General features: G+C 34.5%; 1 protein-coding gene across 3 annotated transcripts in view; it reads right to left on the bottom strand.

Annotated features, from left to right (window-relative positions):
• Window positions 1–22,287, bottom strand: part of LOC138702919 (neuropeptide Y receptor type 1-like) — a 709,682-nt gene that overhangs the window by 271,494 nt on the left and 415,901 nt on the right. For all 3 annotated transcript variants that reach the window (XM_069830324.1, XM_069830323.1, XM_069830322.1), the window contains one exon: window positions 2,217–2,298. In XM_069830324.1, coding sequence (XP_069686425.1) covers window positions 2,217–2,295 — 79 coding nt within the window. In that variant the 5' untranslated portion in view covers window positions 2,296–2,298. The remainder of the gene's footprint in view (window positions 1–2,216; window positions 2,299–22,287) is intronic.

The raw sequence follows: 22,287 nt of genomic DNA, 5'->3' as shown, positions 1-22,287 counted from the left end.
TCAACTATACTTGTATAATTAGTAATATTCTTGTTTACATACATTAAAAGTTTGAAAATATATAGATTGTAGACTGTCATAATCTTTTCATTTTTGAAAAGAGATCTACATGATAGTCTGGGTGGTGACATTGTTATAATACGAACTGCCTTTTTCTGTAGTAACAGAATGTTTGGAAGGTCAGAACTATTTCCATATAAAGTAATCCATATCTTGTAACACTTTAAAATAGTGCATAGTAAACTTGTTTTAAATAATGTTTGGGAATCTTGTACATGATACTTCTCAAGAGATAAATTACTCTAGAAAGTCTTTTAAATACATAACTGACATGGCTATTCCACCTTAGTTTAGTAGTTTAGGATCCAAATACATACCCAGCATCTTTACAGATTCATTTATCACATTATTTTTGGTTCGTTTCAAACTTAGAGTTAACACATGAGTTTTTTCATCATTAACAATAAATCCATTAATTGAAAACCACTTTCTTATTTCAGCAAATACAGTTTACTTCATAAAATCTAACTCAGCAGTATTATTATGTGTGATAACAAAAGTTGTATCGTCAGCATACAAATTTTTTCACACGTGGGTGAAGAAAGAATAATGCTGAAACTGACAGAAAAATAAGTTGTCTGGGTCACTGGCTAAGAAGAAACTGCCTACTGAAGGATGCGGTGAAAGGAATGGTGAATGAAAACAAGTTCGGGGCAGAAGAAGATATCAGATGATAGACAACATTAAGGTATATGGATCGTATGCGGAGTCTAAGAGGAAGGCGAAAAACAGAGAAGATAGTAGAATGCTGGATTTGCAATGAAAGACCTGTTCTTCAGCAGAAAACTATGAATGCAATATCGGTACTCTGATGTCAGTCACTATTCTTGCTTGAAAACATCGTAACAAATTAATATCAATTCGTAGCGTTTTTGTTTCCATGGCAATAGGGACTTTGCATGAAATTTATTTCGGATTGTCATTTGTTATTTTAATGCCATATTATCAAGTGCGTCAATGGGAAGTACATGTTTTTAGAACGCAGCTGTTTATAGCGTTTTCGTGTGAGAAAGGAAGTATTGTTTTCTATGTGAATTTCAAATTACACAATTTCTCCTGATTCCTGATTGTATTGTAATATCATTGTTAGCACTGGAAATTAACTTCTTAAAGCGTTCAGTCAAATTTTCGTAATTTAAAACAACACGAAATGAAGTTATCAGACAACAAATGAATAAAGAAAATATAATTCTGGATTTTGTACAATACAGACAATTGGAATGGTATATACATGTGAAACATAATATGGCGGATGAATAAATACGAAAAAGCATATCTTTAAGGGGTTTAGGTAGTTACAGCTTACAGCAGTAAAATTTTTGGAAATATTCAACATTTTTTTCCTCCGTTACTGCATCTTGTACAATAATGAAAATTGATATGTGTAAAACACTGTCCTTCTGTTATATGAAAAAATTATTCTTACGATATAAAAAAAATATTTATATTTTTTCTTATCAAAATTCAAAACGATGGCGTTCACTGTGTAGTGATGAAGCGTTTCCTTTCAGAACTCATAAACTTGCTAATTTTTTATGTTCTCTCGCTTTTATTTTGTTGTTGAAACTCATGTTTACAAAATCATGCAATTTCAATTACATTACTTAATAAATAATATATTTTTTTATTTTGTGTTAGAAGAAAATACTGATATTTGATCATTTTAAAAATGAATTTATTTTTATCACACAATCTATCAAAGGTAGAGAAGTGGGCTTGCATCATATTGTAGATATGACATGCATAAATACACACAAAAAATTTCATCACAGAATGTTGTATAGTTTTTTAGTTACGAGGGAAACGCTTCATCACTGCACAGTGAACTGCCAGCATTTTGAAAAAAAAAAAAAAAATTAAATCGTAAAAATATTTTTATCATATAGCAGAAGGATAGAAGGCTCTAAACAAAATTTTTCGGCCCTTCCTTGCCTGCCTGGCAGACCTCCAACTTAAGGTGATCCCAGAGTAAAAATCAAGGAGTGTGAGATCCGGGGTTGATCACATTGAGCACACTATGTGATATTTTTAATTTTAACTTAGGTTTTTTCCTAAGTATGGAGACTTTTGGAACACCCTGTAGTACTATCATTAGGCCTAGTTCTCATTTTATGTTGAAAATTACTATTATGAAGGCTATATCCTCTTATACTCACTTTGCCCGTACGTGACGTTGTAGAACGGGTCCCAGGAGCAGTTGCTGGCGTTGAGAGCCTGTCCCACTGAACAGTTCATGGTCTGTAACACAGCAAAACACGCCTTGGTCACTTCCATCATCTCCAACAAGAGTTACTTTCAGGGAAGCACACTCCCTCATGTTTACAGCATTGATTCATGTATTGCAATGAACACATAAGTGGAAGGAATTCTTCACTGTGTGTCTCTCCCCTCAAAAAACACGATAATATGACGCGATAATACAGTCACATATACACGAACATATTTTATTTTTACTAACATTTCTAATATTAACCTGGCTATAACTTTGAATCAACAATTAAGAACCGGAAAACCCGTTTGCTACCCCTTTCCACGACTGGAGTTCGATGATACTGGCGTAATATACAAACAAATCACTTTACTAGGCATAGGAGGGAAGAAAAGTAGTTCATGCATTTACGTAAACTAGGAAATATCGCGATTTTGAGTTCGATAATTTTCATTAGGTTTTTGTTTAATCAAAATACAGTACAGTATTAACAATGAGTGTTTTTACTCACGAACTGAGCTGTCCATGTGGACTTATTCATTATGCAGTGTATATTATACTGTCTACAGCACATTAGCGTACAATATAGATAATGAAGTTAAATTGAAAAATAATCATAATATAGATATTTAAACACATTTTTGAAAATGGTGGCCGTTCATTTCGATACAGGCTTCAGTTTTAATGTATATGTTATCGCACTATAAACTATTGTACGTAATTTCAATTACCAGGTTCGTACTTCGTATCAGTAACTCATGTTGAAATAATTCTGTACCTACTCTATAAAGAGACCTTACGTACTGTAAATTCAATCTTCACTTCTGCCCGATCCGAAAAGATAAAATTACTCAGACATGCTATCTACTGTCCATCCAAGTGGTTACGTCGCAGTGTCGTAGAATGGGAGGAAATCACGTGACAGTTGCTTAACGAAGCCCTTTTATTTAAGTTATTTTAAACAATTGTATGGTATAATATTACGTAGACGTCCAATTCCTAACAGAAATTAATGTTTTCAGAAAAGAGCTAAGACAGCCCAGCCACTAGCATTTACAGAGAGGCGAATAGAAGTAGGTGGGGGAAACCGGGATGCGACGTAGGCAAATCGAAAATGATGCAATATTGAAAGCTCTTTAGTCACTGGAAAACGCGAACATATTTTTGAAACGTACTGTTTACTATGACCGTAAGGCTACTATGACTGTATATGCGGCCTTGGTTCTGTGTGGAGGACGGTTGAACTTCATTAGTAGAAGTGGTGGGAGTGAAGTACGTTAAAAAACTCAGGTACAATAAAATTGAAGTAAAATGATGTCCCTGTAGTACCACACAGCATGGGTGAGAGCTAAGGAATGCATCAGATTTTCATATATTTGCTGTTAGGATATTTTCGTGTTTATGTTTGGTGGTTAATCAAATTCTGAAATTTGTAATAGTGTTTCTCTAACACCCTGTACACACATTTATTTTTTTTCTGTTACAATACAAATTCAGCATGTATTTCATTGAAACTATGAACACAGTTTTACATGTTAAAAGGCAATTACGCGGGAAATTGTCACACAATGATTTCAATTTTTAATTCGAATTCTCGTACAGGTAAATAATTGGGTTTACATGCTATTATTTTTACAGTCGTCATTTCCTCCGGTATTGTGATCTGTACCGAGTTTACGGTGTCTAACTTCGCAAACAGATATGACTTCGTATAATCGTTACGTAAATACAGCAGATTTAATACTGTCAGCTGTTAATAAACCTCTGCATCTGTGTGTCATGCGACATTGCATTCTAGGAAAATTGTTCGATTCATTTGTTTCAAATAACGGGATTACTGTTATGTCAATACAAACAGTAAAATAACACGAGTAATAATAACAAGCTTTACTTTTACATATTCTGATATATTTAATAGTTTCATATTACGAAAACACTCTCTGACCATTAAATGAAGCTTGTAGGCATTACATAATTGAAATACAGGGTGTCCCAAAAATGTTGGGCTAAAACTAAGAATCGTTTCACATATGGAATCCACCTCTGTGGAGTAACGGTTAGCATATCTGACCGTGAAACGATCTGAAAACCGGGTTTAAATCCTGGTTGGGGCTGGTTACCTGGTTGAGGTTTTTTCCCCACGGTTTTCCCTCAACCAAGGGTTTTAATTTCGACACTGGACCCTGGATTGATTTCTCTGGCATTATCACCGTCATTTCACTCAAAACGCACTATCGCACTTGATAAAGCGTTCAAGTGGACAGCTAAGTTGTTCTCAAGAAAAGTTTGTCCTGAAAGCTTGAGTGGAAGTACACGAGGCGCTAATGAAGCATCATGAATCATGCCTGCACAAATGTTCATGGAGAGCTGTTTTTTATGATGCGATTCAGCAATTGCATGATGATTCTCATCTCTCTAGATATGCAACTTGTGGAATTTTTGGATGCCATTTGTTGTGAATTAAGATTTATGTATATTTATTCACTCACTCACTCACTCACTCACTCACTCACTCACTCACTCACTCACTCACTCACTCACTCACTCACTCACTCACTCACTCACTCACTCACTCACTCACTCACTCACTCACTCATTTATTTATTTGTTTATGTATTTATGTATTTATTTCTTTATTCGTTTATTTGTTAATTAATTAATTTATTTACGTATTTAATTATTTACTCACTCACGCACTCATTTATTTATTTGTTTATGTATTTATTTATTTGTTTGTTCGTTTATTTGTTTATTTATGTATTTACTTATTTAATTATTTACTCACTCACTCTCACACTCACTCATTTATTTATTTGTTTATGTATTTATGTATTTATTTCTTTATTCGTTTATTTGTTAATTAATTTATTTATTTACTTATTTAATTATTTACTCACTCACGCACTCATTTATTTATTTATTTGTTTATGTATTTATTTATTTGTTTGTTCGTTTATTTGTTTATTTATGTATTTACTTATTTAATTATTTACTCACTCACTCACACACTCACTCACTCTATTTATTTGTGTATTTATTTATTTGTTTATTCGTTTATTTGTTTATTTATTTACTTATGTAATTATTTACTCACTCACTCATTTATTTATTTATTTATTTATTTATTTATTTGTTTATGCATTTATTTATTTGTTTGTTCGTTTGTCTATTTATTTATTTACTTATTTAATTATTTACTCACTCAATCACTCATTTATTTATTTATTTATTTAAGTATTTATGTATGTATTTATTTGTTTATTTATTTATTTACTTATTTAATTATTTACTTACTCACTCATTTATATATATATATATATTTATTCATTTATTTATTTATTTATTTATTTATTTATTTATTTATTTATTTATTTATTTATTTATTTATTTATTTATTTATTTATTCTGTTAGAGTTAAGGCCATGAGGCCTTCTCTTCCACACTACCAGAAGTGAAATACACAATAAAATAATGACAAAAATAGTAATATTGATAGTCATACTTAAATATAAAAATAACTTTCATGCACATTAACAAGCTTACATATAATGAAATATTGACTAAACATGATACATGAATGCTCTTTCATATTTAAGTATAAAAATATAAGGATGCAGTTTGAAATTTCAAAGTGGGGATGACTGGAGGATGGGGGGAGGTGAAATCTAAAATGTAATTCATCCTGGTTGCAGACTTCCCCCTCAATATCTAAATTGACTTGTTTTTTTGTTTGAATTGAATTCAATTGAAATGATTAGTTATTTAGACTGGGAAGTTTTGAAATGAAAGCCTTGTATATTACTTTCGCGTGTTAATGAACTAAGTTTAAAAATAACTCATTTGACTAGTTTCGGCTTGGGAGCCATCTTCTGAACTTCATGGTCCGTGCGTGCGTCTTCTGGTGTCTTTGTCCCCTTTGGGGTTGCGTTAGTGTTGTGTAGTGTGGAGTTAAATAGTGTATGTTCTGAAATCCAGTTGTGTTTTGAGGATTTGTTGTGGGCGTGTTTTTGTGTATCTGTATATTTCGTATTGTTCTAATGTGTTAGTTTCTGATTTTTCGGTTGGATATGTATAATTTCCATGTCTGTGTCTATGTTGCTGTAGTTGTGGTTGGCATTTGTGATGTGTTGTGCATATGTGGAAGTGTTGTGTGATTTGGTTATGGCTGTGAAGTTTCAAATGATCAAAATGTATGAACAAAATAGGTAAAAAGGGCAAAATTTGAAGCCGACACACATTGGTGAACATCTACTAAGACGCTTAGGGTGAGACTAAATTGATCAGCCAGATTTAGTATGTCGGGCTACAGAAGAAATTCACTCACTTCATTTCAATCGTATCTGGAACTGCAACAGAGATTAACGTTGCAGTGCAGAAGGAGATAAAAGAAGTCAGCTGCAACTGCAACTCAAGACATTATGAAGCTAACATTAACTGCGCAAACCGTTTAACTAGAAGTGTGTGTAGTTTACACTGCACCGTTTATTTTCTGAAGCTCGTGCTCCTGTCAGCCGTCTTCCTGCTAGCAACGCCGTGTTTGTGAATGATTGTGCATTTGTGTTGGATCGCTTCCAAGTCAAATTTCAACAAGCTGGAAAAGAAACACTTGACCAACAACTGCGCGATGCACCCTTCCTTCCTTATTGGATTCGTCTGTCCCATTCAATTCATTTCTCCTTGTTTCTTGGGATCCGTAATTAATTTTGTCTGATTTTCTAGCTTTTCCCTCTTCTTTGTTTCGCTCTTGCTTCATCCCTCCTCAAATCTTTCCCATTTACTTTCTAGTTTTATTTATTTTATCTGTGTAGTTCTTTCTTTCTCCCTTTCTGTTTTCATTTATTTACTTCTTCCTTCCTTTTATTGTTTATTTCTGTGTTTTCTTCTTTCTTTCATTTTTTCTTTTTACTTATCCTTATTTCTTCCTTTCTTTCTTCCCTTTTTCTTTCTCTCGTCCTTAATTTTTTGTTTCTTGTTTTCTTTTTTCCCCCTTTCTTTCTTTTTCTCTTTTTACTTTCTTTCCTACTTTCTTTATTTCCTTCTTTTTCTTTCTTTCTTTCTTTCTTTCTTTCTTTCTATCTTCCTTCCGGTTTTCTTTCTCCGTTTCTTCCTTTACTTCTTTCTTTCTTATGCTGTTTTCTTCTTTTCCCTTTTCTTCCTTTCTTTCCATATTTTTCTGTTTCTTTCTTTCCTTTTTTGGTTCCTTCCTTCCGGATTTCCTTTTCCCTTCCTTCCTTTTTTCATTCTTTCATATTGTCTTCTCTTCTTTCTTTCTTTCCTCTCTTTCTTCTTTTTTCTTTCTTTCTCTCTTTCTTTATTTCTTTCTTTCTTACATCCTCTTTTTCTTTCTTTTTCTTTTCCCTCTTTTTCCTTTCTTTCTTACTTTATATATTTTCTTCTTTCTGTCTCTATTTTCCGTCTTTCTCTCTTTCTTTCCTTCTTTCTTACTTTCTCTCTTTCTTTCTTTCCTTCTTTCTTACTTTCTTTCTCTCTCTCTTTCTTTCTTTCCTTCTTTCTTACTTTCTTTCTTTCTTTCTCTCTTATTTCTTTCTTTCATTCTCTCCTTTCTTTCTTTCTCTCTTTCTTTCTTTCTTTCTTTCTCTCTTTCTTTCTTTCTTTCTCTCTTATTTCTTTCTTTCTTTCTCTCTTCTTTCTTTCTTCCTTTCTTTCTTTCTCTCCAGTTTCTTTCTTTCTTTCTCTCTTATTTCTTTCTTCCTTTCTCTCTTCTTTCTTTCTTTCTCTCTCATTTCTTTCTTTCTTTCTCTCTTATTTCTTTCTTTCTTTGTTACTTTCTTTTTTTCTTTCTCTCTTTCTTTCTTTCTTTCTCTCTCTCTTTCTTTCTTAATTTCTTTCTTTCTTTCTTTCTCTCTTTGTTACTTTCTTACTTTCTTTCTTTCTCTCTTATTTCTTTCTTTCTTTCTTTCTCTCTTTCTTACTTTCTTTCTTTCTCTCTTTCTTTCTTACTTTCTTTCTTTCTTTCTCTCCTTTCTTTCTTTCTTTCTTTCTTTCTTTCTCTCTTTCTTTCTCTCTTTCTTACTTTCTTTCTTTCTTACTTTCTTTCGTTCTTTCTTTCTTTCTTTCTTTTTTTCTTTCTTTCCTACATTGCTTCTCTGTCTATCCATCCGTCCATCTTTCTTCATCAAGGTATGAGTTGAAACATAATTAATTACGGTGTCTTGTTTTACAAATTGTCGAAGCCTGCTAATTTATAAACATCGTCCAATCAAATCACACCTCACTACTTCTTACTTTATTTCTTCACTGTTTTTATACATAGGTTTGTTATGTTTGATAAGTCTCTATATCCAACACCGAGAAAAACACACGATATGTTTATCGTGTAATTGGTCTGTATTCAATTAATCAATTTCGCAAACAGCAGCTTGTTATTATGCGAACTGGCGCCGTCTCTTCTGGACGTCTGTCACGTGATACTTTTGCACTAATGTTAGTTATCCCATCCTCTTAATTAGGTCTGTCGGGCGTCAAATATCGGTTCCTTCCGCCAGGCAGGATACGCTCTTGCAGTTCGTCGGGTAATAAATATGTCACTTCGACAGGTGACGTCACAGAAACGCAGCTGGCGCGTGCCGTGTCGCCTACGACAAAATTTTATGACTGCGGTCGTCAAGGTGACCAGAGGGAAATAAATGAAAGCGGGCTCCGCTCAGCCGTAACTGAACGAAAAGTATTCTTAGTTCGCAGATGCTGTACTCTATCAGACGGGTGTGTAGCTATATCGACAGTTAAACGGAAATTCGTATTCAGTTTCCGGCGAATGGATAGGCAAGGTCGGAGTTTCTCCAAATATTTTCGTTTCCCCTGCTAGCATTCAACTGCTACATCTTCGTGTAACTTAATTTCTTCTTCCATGTTACACCACCGGTGACATTTACGACGGAAAAATAAACCAGAGTTTTAATACGTTACGCCTAAAGTGAAATAGCGAGTAATTTATATGCATTTCTTCTTCATTATGACAGGTACCAGTGGTTTTTACGTCCTTGTTCCACTTTGTATGACATCTTCCCTATACAGACACGTAAAATTTGTAATCGGTAAATTTAAGTGCGAGGCACGAATATACAGGGTGATTCACGAGGATTTACCGTCCTTTACAGAGCTTATTTCCGAAGACAGTCTGAGCAAAAATGTCATTTAAACATGGATCCTATTCTCAATATTTACAGAGTTACGTTTCGTTATTGGAACGCATTGCTGTGAACGCGTGATCTTGGTCAGCGTGCAGTCAGCAGCCAGAGCGAGCGCTACGGAAATCAAAGATAGCCGTATGCAGTTACGTAGAGCGACGAGCGCCGTTCACAAGCGTGCGGCCAAGTGTACTCAAGCGGACGGAGACATTTTTAAAAATGTGTTGTAAACTCTCCAAGACTGTAAATTAGGATGCAAAATTGAATTTCAAATAATTAAGTCGGTGGAAGTGGTGTGATTTGTAATAATTGTTGTGATAAGTGCGTAAGAATAATGTAATTTTCTAGTTAAAATAGAAAAAAGATGTCTGTACGAAGCAACTAAGGAGTTTACAGCACATTTTTAGCTTCATAATACTTGCCAATTAAGGAAATGATACTTCTGAATGGTTCATTTTCCATTTGTATTATTCTTTTATCTTCAAACTAAAGAAAAAAACGTATTTTACAAACAATTTTAAATTAGTGTAAAAAAAAGGTAAAGGCATCCCCGTAATATGCCATGAAGACACTGGGGGGCATGGAGGTAGAGCCCCATGCTTTCCATAACCTCGGCACTAGAATGAGGTGGTGTGGTCGGCACCACGCTCTGACCGCCTTTTACCCCCGGGAAAGACCCGGTACTCAATTTTATAGGAGGCTGAGTGAACCTCGGGACCGCTCTGAAAGTTTGGCAACGAGAAAAAAAATCCTGTCACCACCTGGGATCGAACCCCGGACCTTCAACTATGAAAATATTGATAATAGGAACTTTACTCAAAATATCTTCAGAAATAACCTCCGTAAAGGACGGTAAATCCTCGTGAATCACCCTGTATAATATTAGTAATAGTGGAATTGCCATCTCTGACCGATGTCACTCATAGCGATGGCGACTGATGTACAGTCTTAGAAAAAAGTTTTGTCGCACAGATGCTTTAAAAATCCTAGAAAGGTAGCAGTGCGCATGATCAGACATACAACGAAACAAAACTAATGTTATTACCTCAACTAGTTCTTCTCTTGTGAACCAGGACGCTTCATTTTACAAAATATTACAAAATGTTTGATCATAACTACTGGAATGACTTAGAACCAAATTTTATGTCACGTTTTAAACAGTTCGATTGTTATTAATAATTTGTGTATATATTTTTTTTCTTTCATTTCACCTACGTTTAATTAGTAAATTTATGTCTCTCCACCTGAAGATGATTTTTAAAAAGTCGAAAATAATTTTGTCGATGTGTAACCTTGTGATGTGAAACTTAAAAACAGAAAATTGTTTTCTGTATCAATTGATAAGTTGTTGACTGAAATTATAAAACAATTATTATATATACATTTTATTTTATTTCATTTTCCTACATTTAATTTAATTTGTTTTATTTTGTTTAATATTTTATTTATTTTTTTTTTAATTTTAATTTACTTAATTTAGTTTTATTTATTATATTTGATTGTATTGTGTTGTATTTATTAACATTCCATGATAGTCATAGATTGCTTCACAGCTAGAATATGGAACAAGTAAAAAAAAAACTTAATACTATTATAAAGTCTTAATTTATAGTCACAGTGTAAATGAAATATATAGGCCTACAGACGAGATTTACAATATAGTCTAGTAGTACAACACATAGTTTTTGGATCAATTTCATGAAGCGTTATTGAATATCACGAATTCGTCTATAGAGCAGAAGGCGTGAGAAATTAGGTACTTCTTTAATTTGGCCCTAAATAGTCATGTTTTGAGTTTCATTTTTTATATCGATAGGGAGGCTATTAAAAATTTTTACTGCCATATAACGGACTCCTTTTTGATAGCACGATAGACTTACCGATGAGTATGAAAGTCATTTTTTGTTGTGCATTTATGCTATGAACTGTTGAATTAGTTACAAAGTTTTCACGATTACATAAGAGGAAGATTATTAATGAAAAGATATACTGAGAAGCCATGGGCATTGGTGTGATAGTGAATTTACACTTTCTTGTTATCTTATTGATGGTTTGTATGCAGTACTATGATTTAAGGATAATCAGTTGACTAACCCTCGCGTTTTACTAATACGGGAGGAAGAGATTTCAGTTAAAATATAAAGAATGTATTTTACTGTATTTTTCTCCAGACAGGAATACTGGTAATCTAGAGGGCTAATTAGCATATCCTTGAAGTAATTCTGTAGCGAGGAATAGGATTGTATTTCAAGATGTTTCAACAAAGAACGGATGTCTCCAGTCAGGGAAGACAGTCTGTCACTCTGCCTTCAATTTCAATTTCAGTCCTCCACTCCGTTTTTCTTCTTATTGTTCTTCCACATCCATTAGCTGAAGAAGAATTCTAGTTGTTTTAAGTGGCAGAAAGAAAATATCCGACCGAAGCAATTTATCGTGGAGGGGGGGGGGGAGAGAAGAAGCTCCAGGCATGCGCCAAGCTGGAAGTCGAATATCAACGAAAAAGAAAAGCAGTCCGGGTCTGGACTTACAGCCTAGGACAATAAGAATTAAGTTTGATGTTTTAGAGCTCGTGATTATTCAGATAACACTGATATGTACAGGGCGAGACTAAAATGACTGTACAAGTTTCAATGTTCGACAGACATGGTACAATACGCCATTCTGAAGGCTGATGGGTCAGATTTGATCACGATTTCGATTGTCATCGTTTTGACGTTCAGGAAGATGGAGCTCACAAAGGAATATATGCTTCCGAGATCACAAATTTTTTTACAAAATTTAAAATCGTGGCAGTTCATTGTGCAGTGATGAAGTGTTTCCCTCATAACTCATAAACGTTTTAACTTTTTCATGTTCTCGCTCTTTTATTTTATTGCTGAAACTCATGTTTACAATATCATGCTCTTTCAATTACATTTCTAATTTTATTTTAGTAGGTTATTTTACGACGCTTTATCAACATCTTGGGTTATTTAGCTTCTGAATGTGATGAAGGTGATAATGCCGGCGAAATGGGTCCGGGGTCCAGCACCGAAAGTTACTCAGCATTTGCTCATATTGGGTTGAGGGAAAACTCCGGAAACAACCTCAACCAGGTAACTTGCCCCAACCGGGAATCGAACCCGGGCCACCTGGTTTCGCTGCCAGACGCGCTAGCCGTTACTCCACAGCTGTGGACACCATTTTTTAAAGAAATTTATTTTTTTATCAGACAATCTATGAAAGGTAGAGAGTGATTTTGCAACATATTGTACATATGACATGCATAAATACACACAAAAATATTTCATCACGGAATGTTGGATAGTTTTTTACTTATGAGGGAAACGCTTCTTCACTGCACAGTGAATTGCTAAAATTTTGAATTTAAAATATATATATATATATATATATATATATATATATATATATATAAATAATTTTTTCAAATAGTAAATTTTTTTTCATATAGCAGAAAGGCAGTGTTTTACACATACTAATTTTCATTACCATATTGTGCAAGGTACAATAATGGAGGAAAAATATTGAATATTTCCAAAATTTTACTACTGTAAGCTGTATCTAACCCCTTAACTGGTTGAATTTTTCCGGGGTTTTCCCTCAACCCATTAAGAGCAAATGCTGGATAACTTTCGGCACTGGACCTGGACTCATTTCGCTGGCATTATCACGTTCATATCACTCAGGCGCTAGATATAATCATAGCAGTTGATAAAGCGTCGTTAAATAACCAATTAAAAATAAAGAAAGGGCTAAAGATCCACCCAAAGTCGTGAGAACATTCCCATAAGTTTGTACAGGGATATTGCTTCTCGTCGACCTGGTTGGCAAGTTGGTATAGCGCTGGCCTTCTATGCCCAAGGTTGCGGGTTCGATCCCGGGCCAGGTCGATGGCATTTAAGTGTGCTTAAATGCGACAGGCTCATGTCAGTAGATTTACTGGCATGTAAAAGAACTCCTGCGGGACAAAATTCCGGCACATCCGGCGACGCTGATATAACCTCTGCAGTTGCGAGCGTCGTTAAATAAAACATAACTTTTTTTTATTGCTTCTCTCCTTGATACAATACTTTAACATCATTCTTATCTCTCTCTTTTTTTTTTTTTTTTTTTTTTTTTGACATTCAAAGACACGTGGCAATGTGATCTTCAGCAGCTCAACATACATAGATTTGATCATTTTAGATCAGTAGCATTGTTATTAGAAAGCTAAAATTGGCTTCACCATAATAAATAACGTAGTTGTGACGTCATTTTCATCTGGCAGTGACAATAATTGCTTACCAGTAATGAGTTCAGTTTTGGTAATATCCTATGTGCGTCAGAACTCTTCATTCTATGATATTTAAACATATTATGAGAAACGAGTCCATACAAAAATTACAACGAGTATTTGACTCCTGTAGCTATTTACCAGTAGACTGAAAAATCCGTTGAAATTGAAGCAATAACCGCCATTTTCCACTGTGATGTTATCATTCTGAATTATAGATTTCGTTTTATATACATAGCTACTGCTTTGTAATTTATGTCCTTCTTCGTGCATAATTTAGAAGGCAATATCGACCATGCTGCTATGAATAATTTAGCGCCATCAAATACAAAAAGATGTAAAGCAGCGGTTTTGAATAACTTTTCAGAAATCTGCGTTGAAAAAAATTACGAAATTCAGGAAACATCGGACAACGCCTCTATACCAACAGTAATAAATAAAAGTACCTAGTTCATAATAAAATGTTATTATAACCTCACATATTTGTCTAATTTCGATGTTTTGTTAATCATTATTTCTACAACTATTTTTTTTCCCTCAGCACTTACTTACTTACAAATGGCTTTTAAAGAACCCAGAGATTCATTGCCGCCCTCACATAAGCCCGCCATTAGTCCCTATCCTGTGCAGGATTAATCCAGTCTCTGTCATCATATCCCATCTCCCTCAAATCCATTTTAATATTATTCTCCCATCTACGTCTCGGCCTCCCCAAAGGTCTTTTTCCCTCCGGCCTCTCAACTAACACCCTATATGCATTTCTGGATTCGCCCATACGTGCTACATGCCCTGCCCATCTCAAACGTCTGGATTTAATGTTCCTAATTATGTCAGGTGAAGAATACAATGCGTGCAGTTCTGTGGTATGTAACTTTCTCCATTCTCCTGTAACTTCATCCCTCTTAGCCCTAAATATTTTCCTAAGAACCTTATTCTCAAATATCCTTAATCTTCTTTCCTCTCTGAAAGTGAGAGTCCAAGTTTCACAACCATAAAGAACAACCGGTAATATAACTGTTTTATAAATTCTAACTTCCAGTTTTTTTGACAGCAGACTGGATGATAAAAGCTTCTCAACCGAATAATAACAGGCATTTCGCATATTTATTCTGCGTTTAATTTTCTTCCGAGTATCACTTATATTTGTTACTGTTGCTCCAAAATATTCCACAGTGGCTACTACTGCATGTTAAAAATATTATAATGTAATTTTGAACTAGATAATATGAACTTAGATACTTCTTTATTATTATTATTATTATTATTATTATTATTATTATTATTATTATTATTATTATTATTATTATTATTAGACACTCGGGAGGAAATTAAACGCAGAATAAATATGGGAAATGCCTGTTATTATTCGGTTGAGAAGCTTTTATCATCTAGTCTGCTGTCAAAAATTCTTAAAGTTAGAATTTATAAAACAATTATATTACTGGTTGTTCTGTATGGTTGTGAAACTTGGACTCTCACTTCGAGAGAGGAACAGAGATTAAGGGTATTTGTGAATAAGGTCCTTAGGAAAATATTTGGGGCCAAGAATGATGAAGTTACAGGAAAATGGAGGAAGTTACACAACGCAGAACTGGACGCATTGTATTCTTCATCTGACATAATTAGTAACATTAAATCCAGACGTTTGAGATGGGCAGAGCATGTAGCGCGTATGGACGAATCAAGAAATGCATATAGAGTGTTAGTTGGAAAGCCAGAGGAAATAAGACCTTTTGGGAGGCCGAGACGTAGATGGGAGGATAATATTAAAATGGATTTGCGGGAAATGGGATATGATGGTAGAGACTGGATTAATCTTGCTCAGGATAGGGACAGATGGCGGGCTTATGTGAGGGCGGCAATGAATCTCCGGTTCCTTAAAAGCCGTAAGTAAATTGTATTACTCTTTTTGTTATTCTAGTCAATGACCCATGCACACAATTGATCCTAAATTGTGACCCCTGTAATATAATATGACTTCTGCCGTTTATGATGAAGTATGTAAGGTAGCCAAAGCGTGGCATCGCAGCTAAAAATACTCTTTCCTCAACCAGAAGGCAGACAGTGAGTACTCAGGAATTAAATGTTTATTACTGATAAGCTCGAAGATGTTTACGATATGATAATAACTGAGCAAAGAATCTATGTGGCAACGCCGTCTTAACTTGGCTTGTGACGTGGAAAAGCGAGTGACGAATTCAGTTTCTATTAGCTGATCATTGCTTTTAGAGAGTAGAAGAGATTCGAAAACAGACGTTATGCAGTTGTCAGAAGTCGCTTCTTAGATTACGGCAGCTATAGAAGAATGCGCTTTAGTTTTTTCTAGAATTCAAAGCTTTTATACTCTCATACGATTTATGTGTTCCTACAAATTTAGCGCCTGAAGTGCAGAGCCTCTTTTCTGTGGATTTCCCTGAAATGAAAATTCTAAATCGTAGTAAGATACACAGACTTGTCACTAAACGGAAAGAAACGATTAGATTAAATTCCAAGAAAAACACAAAAGGCCGTAATACATTGACTTAAGAGATATATGATTTCAGAGAAGAAATTGAGCGCTGTCCTAGAAAATTAATACGTAAGCTTGTCTAACAAGTTGGAATTTCTAAGAATACGCATTTAAAACTACAAATCTTTTGACGTTGAGACGATTCAAAATAACTGTCGCTTTATGTTCTACCTCCTGGTGATCCTATCGCAAGGCTAAGTTTTCGTGACTGGTTTCAAAATGAAGTTCACCACGCAAAAATTTACTTTCTTTTTCCGGAAGAAGCTTGGTTTTATTTTCGCAGAGGGGTAAAGTCGATAAGTTGTCGATACTGAAGTTCTGAGAAACCAAATATCCTCCACGAAGTTTCACTTCATGATTCAAATCTGGTATAATATCACAGTTTAACCCTTAAATTCACAAAGTAGCCTATACTATAGAATACAACAGGTTAATAGGCTATATGCTATAATTTTGATAGAACAATAGAAAAAATTAGTAGGAAAATTAAATTTAACCAAAATTTCACAATAATATAATACTAGTGGCTTGTGCAGCAAATACTGCTGCAAACTAAGTTCGTTAGACGTTCAAATAAAAATTTTTCAGATTTATTTTCAATGAAGAATATTTGTCTTTTTAATAGTTATTTGCTTCCATAATAATGAAACATACTCCCTCTGAATGGATTTTTTTAGGCCAAATACTTTATCTTGAATCTATCCAACTTCAGTTTTTGAGTTTCAACGCGAAAACGCAAGTATCAATGTCAGGACGATAGCAGTAGCTATTTCAGGTCATTGTGGATTGTAGGCAAAAGTTAAAAAAATGTCAGGTTTGCTAAGCTTTCGAACAATAGCATTTTCGTATAGCTGCTGCATGTAGAACTTGAAATGTAGAGCGTAAAATCATTTTATCCTACTAAGAGATCTTGTTGAAATGATCTGGAGACTTTTTCTAGGCCTCTTATTTTATCAGTAAGTAATACCTTTTGATCTTTCCTTAGGAACTGTAATTTTTGCGCTCTCTCGAGCCAATACTGAAGACAATGACACATATCAATATCTACACTACATCGCCATTAAGTATATGAAAAAGACCCAACCCCACTGGGCTAATAAGTACAAAAATATTTGATTTTTAATAACAATATTATTATCTCACTTAAGTTTTGTAGTTATATATAGCAGCCACTTAATAAATTATAGAAATGAAGATCTAAATTAAGATATTCTCTACATTTACTTACATAATCTCAAAACGTTTCACTTTCATGTCATCAATATAGCATCAATATTATGTACAATTAATGAAAAATAGATGCATCATGATATTAACTATAATAATATTTAATTTCTAATGGTAATAATGTCATCAAACCACCTCGAGTTTCGTAGATTTGAATATCCAATACACAGCTGTACTCAGAAAATTATACACTGCAGAATCAGTTTTTAATAACAAATTGAATTGAGCTCTAAATATGTCGGCAATCCTGCAGGTCATGGCCATCGTGTAATAGCCTATTGTTTATTGTAGTGTGTAAAACACAATCAAGTCGGCCGTGATTCATTAAAATTAGTTCCCAAAACTGACAACAGATGGATTTTGGAAAATAGGAAAATTATGTAGGAAAATTGACATTTCACTGAAAACTACTACTTTTCCGAAAAACTTTGGGTTCCAAGCTTCAAAATGAGGTGTCATTTATTAAAATCCGTTCAGCCGTTTTCCCGTAATTTCCATTACCAGGTCAAATTATATATATAGATTGTAGAACGTATAAAATATGGACATTGCGATAGTTGTTTTCTTTACAGTCCGACCTCCTGAGTCCTGAAAGTATAGTATAGACCTACTATACTATACTTTATACATGGTTATGATGTAACATGTATGTGCAGAGTCCAGAAGTATAGTGTATTATACCTGCATTTGTGCCCTAACTGTAATCTCCAGAATTTTTTCAGCATTTTTCATCATTTGAGTAATTTATTTTTGAAATGTAGAATGATATTGAACTTTAAATATCAAACAGCAAATGACTCAGGGCTCAGGAGGTTTAAAGACAACACAATGAATAGACTTATCTATATTTATAGAAATGAGGTCTTTCAACCATTTTTTCGCCTAGTAAACTGAGAAAATAGAGAATTTAGTAAAGAACTGTTTTCGGAACATGGGAGGAGTGATAGTAGGAGGAAGAAGGATAAAGTACATACGATTTGCTGATGATATTGCTTTGTTAGCAGAAGAGGAGATGATACTAAGGAATATGTTACTGGAGCTAAATGACAGCTGTGAGCAGTATGAGACGAAGATAACTGCAAATAAGACAAAGATCATGGCCATAGCAAGAAAAATAAAGAAGGTAAAATTACGAATTCTAAATGAGGCAGTAGAGCAAGTGGACAGCTTCAAGTACTTGGGGTGTACTGTAAGCAGAAACATGAGCTGCTGCCAGAAAGTCAAAAGGAGGATAGCAATGGCTAAGGAAGCATTTAATAGAAAAAGGAGCATCTTCTGTGGACTTCTGGAGAAAGAACTAAGGAAAGAGACTAGTGAAGTGCTTTGTATGGAGTTTTGCATTGTAATGGGGCAGAAACATGGATATTACGACGAAGTGAAGAGAAGCGAATAGAAGCATTTGAAATGTGAATATGGAGAAGAATGGAGCGTGTGAAATGGAGAGACAAAATTTAAAAAATGAAGCTGTGCTAGAAAGTGTAGATGAAGAAAGAATGATGCTAAAACTGATCAGGAAGACGAAAAGGTATTGGTTAGGTCACTGACTAAGAAGAAATTGCCTACTAAAACATGCACTGGAAGAAATGGTGAACGGGAGAAGAGTTCGGGACAGAAGAAGATATCAGGTAATATACAACATTAAGATAGCCTATAGGCCTATAGGCTATGAATCATGCGAAGACTAGCTACGAGGAAGGCTGAAAAAGAGAAAAGATTAGACAATGCTGGATTTGTAGTGAAGGACCAGTTCTGGGACAGAAATCTATGAATGAATGCACTATTATTATTATTATTATTATTATTATTATTATTATTATTATTATTATTATTATTATTAGTCATTTACTTGAAGCAAGTAAAAAGATAGGTTTTGATGTAAATCCCGAAAAGACAAAGTGGCTATTGTATATGATTATATCACGTGACAAGAACATAGTACTAAAATGGAAATATAAAAATTGGAAATTTGTCCTTTGAAAAGGAGAAAAAGTTCAAATATCTTGGAGCAACAGTAACAAATATAAATGACACTCGGTAGGAAATTAAACGCAGAATAAATGTGGGAAATGCCTGTTATTATTCGGTTGAGAAGCTTTTATCATCAGTGTGCCGTCGAAAAATCTGAAAGTTAGAATTTATAAAACAGTTATATTACCGGTTGTTCTGTATGGTTGTGAAACTTGGACTCTCACTCTGAGAGAGGAACATAGGTTAAGGGTGTTTGAGAATAAGATACTTAGGAAAATATTTGGGGCTAAGCGGGATGAAGTTACAGGAGAATGGAGAAAGTTACACAACAGAGCTGCACGCATTGTATTCTTCACCTGACATAATTAGTAACATTGAATCCAGACGTTTGAGATGGGCAGGGCATGTAGCGCGTATGGACGAATCAAGAAGTGCATATAGAGTGTTAGTTGGGAGGCCGGAGGGAAAAAGACCTTTGGGGAGGCCGAGACGTAGATGGGAGGATAATGTATGTATTTATTTACACTGCAAGTGGGCAAGCACCCGGTGGCAGTGGCATACACAATATAAACAATACGCAAAAAAAAAAAATGACAAGCAATACACAATAAATTTACAATACACAATACAATAAGAATACACAATATAATTTAACACAATAATAATAAAACATAAATAAAATACCTAATTTTACATTACAACCTACATAATTATGTATAGGCCCTACATAAGTTTCAATAGTCTTTCACTTTACTCTCATCTCACTCACTGTAGTGGCACTATGACGCATTTCACTGGCACTTTAGAACGCATTTCACTGACACTCTGTAACACATTTCACTGACACTATAGAACACATTTCATTGACGCTATAAATTATCACTGATCGGAACTGTTCACTGCACTGTAAAACCATAACTTCACTGACTCACCTCGCTTCACTGATACAACAGTTCAAATAAGTCAAATAATTGCATTCTTATGCATACTTATAAACAGAACTACATTTAAACTAAACATTTCTAGTCTAAGGCCCCCTTACACGCTATTTTTAAATAATTTACAATTTAAACCAGGGCAGTAACTCTTCAGGCTAAATAAATACATGTCACCTTAAAAAATTAAATGTTAAATGTCACCTTAATTTTAATTTGCACTTGATACACAACTTTTTAAATTATCCTTGAAACTCCTTGAGGAAGGACAGCCCTCAAAGACCGCTGCAGGTAGGTCATTCCAGTGCAGTGAATAGTCCCGATGGATTTGAGGAAGGTGGGATATGATGGCTGAGACTAGATTAATCTTGCTCAGGATAGGGACCAACGGCGGGCTTATGTGAGGGCGGCAATGAACCTCCGGGTTCCTTAAAAGGCAGTAAGTAAGTAAGTATAGATCATATGAAGAAACAATAAGGAAGGCATAAAATAGGAAAGATTGGAGAAAGCTGGGTATGCAGTGAAAGATCTGCTCTTGGGCAGTACACTGAAAAAAATTAAGTGTAGGCTATAAGCATTTTACTGGGATTTCAGAAATAGCATTATAAGTTTGAAAAACGTATAAGATGGAAAGTATAAAAGAAGTTTTACTCAATTTTTTTAATTATATATTTATTTTATATTCCTTGACCTACTTATAACTGACAGCACTGCTTTCCTGCTGTTGACCTTTCATTTTCGGTGTGCAAATTTACAGTTGATACAATGTCATTAAATGACAGATTAAGGTAATAGTACATTAAACAACGAGCCTATAATGATTGTAATTAAGAAGCGAGTATGGATGTTTATGAAACGAGCACAAGCGAGTTTCATAATTTTCATACGAGCTTCTTAATTACCATTATAGGCGAGTCTCATACGACTTTTTATGCTCGACCATATTTCTAACTTGAAATTATTCATTTTATTTGTATCTAACTGACCTTGAGCAATACCTCGTAAATTGTGTGATGTGCGCAGACGCAAAAGTATTGATTTTTTCCGAGGAACAGATGTCAACATTGACCTTGATAGCCTATAAGAACCTACAGAGTAAACTAAATATTAACTTTGATATAACATTGAAATTAAATTAGACATTGAAAACGAGATGACAAATTGAATTTATTTGAATATTATTTACAATTAACGCTAATTATTATAGTAACAGAACATAACCTTCTGCGACAGTATTGGATTTCCAGCCTCCGTAACTTTTCGCTAATTCTCTTTCGATGCATATCCGAGAATAATCGATACTTGCGGTTTTATAATGGTATAAAGCTGACTTGTCATTGGCTGAACACCTGTACTTCAATGAGTAGGTGTACTTTAATGACATGCTACCAGGTGTATAATTACTACATTTCGGCATGGTCGAGCATAAAAATATATACATTATGAGTAGCAAGACCAATGCTGGATTTTTTTTACTTGGTCATTTAACGACACTGTATCAACTACGAGGTTATTTAGCGTCGAGGGAACTGGTGATAGCGAGATGATATTTACCTCGGAAAAAACCCAACCAGGTAATCAGCCCAAGCGGGAATCGAACCCGCGCCCATACGCAACTCCGGATCGGCAGACAAGCGCCTTAGCCGACAGAGCTACGCCGGTGGCGCCATTCCTGAAAATAACACAGTACAAACACAAGACAAGATTCACGTACCCTTTTCGTATGGGCTGGAAATGTATCTTCACTCCATTGCCAAGTTTCGAACTCGATATCACTGGAATTATAACTCTAAACGCCAGCGTTCCCACGGGGGATGTAGGCGTACTTGAGGTAGAAATTTACATTTGTCCTGTGTATAATAAAAGAATGAAACTGTCGCGCGATGTAGGCGGAAGATAAAAACTTAATGAAGAACAATGCGCCTCTAGGGATGTTTGTGAAAACAGAAACACCTTTC

The sequence above is a fragment of the Periplaneta americana genome, chromosome 7, assembly GCF_040183065.1.
Source record: "Periplaneta americana isolate PAMFEO1 chromosome 7, P.americana_PAMFEO1_priV1, whole genome shotgun sequence".
Classification (NCBI taxonomy): Eukaryota; Metazoa; Arthropoda; class Insecta; order Blattodea; family Blattidae; genus Periplaneta; species Periplaneta americana.
Note: the sequence above shows the minus strand (reverse complement) of the source record. Positions and strands in the feature narration are given on the sequence as shown.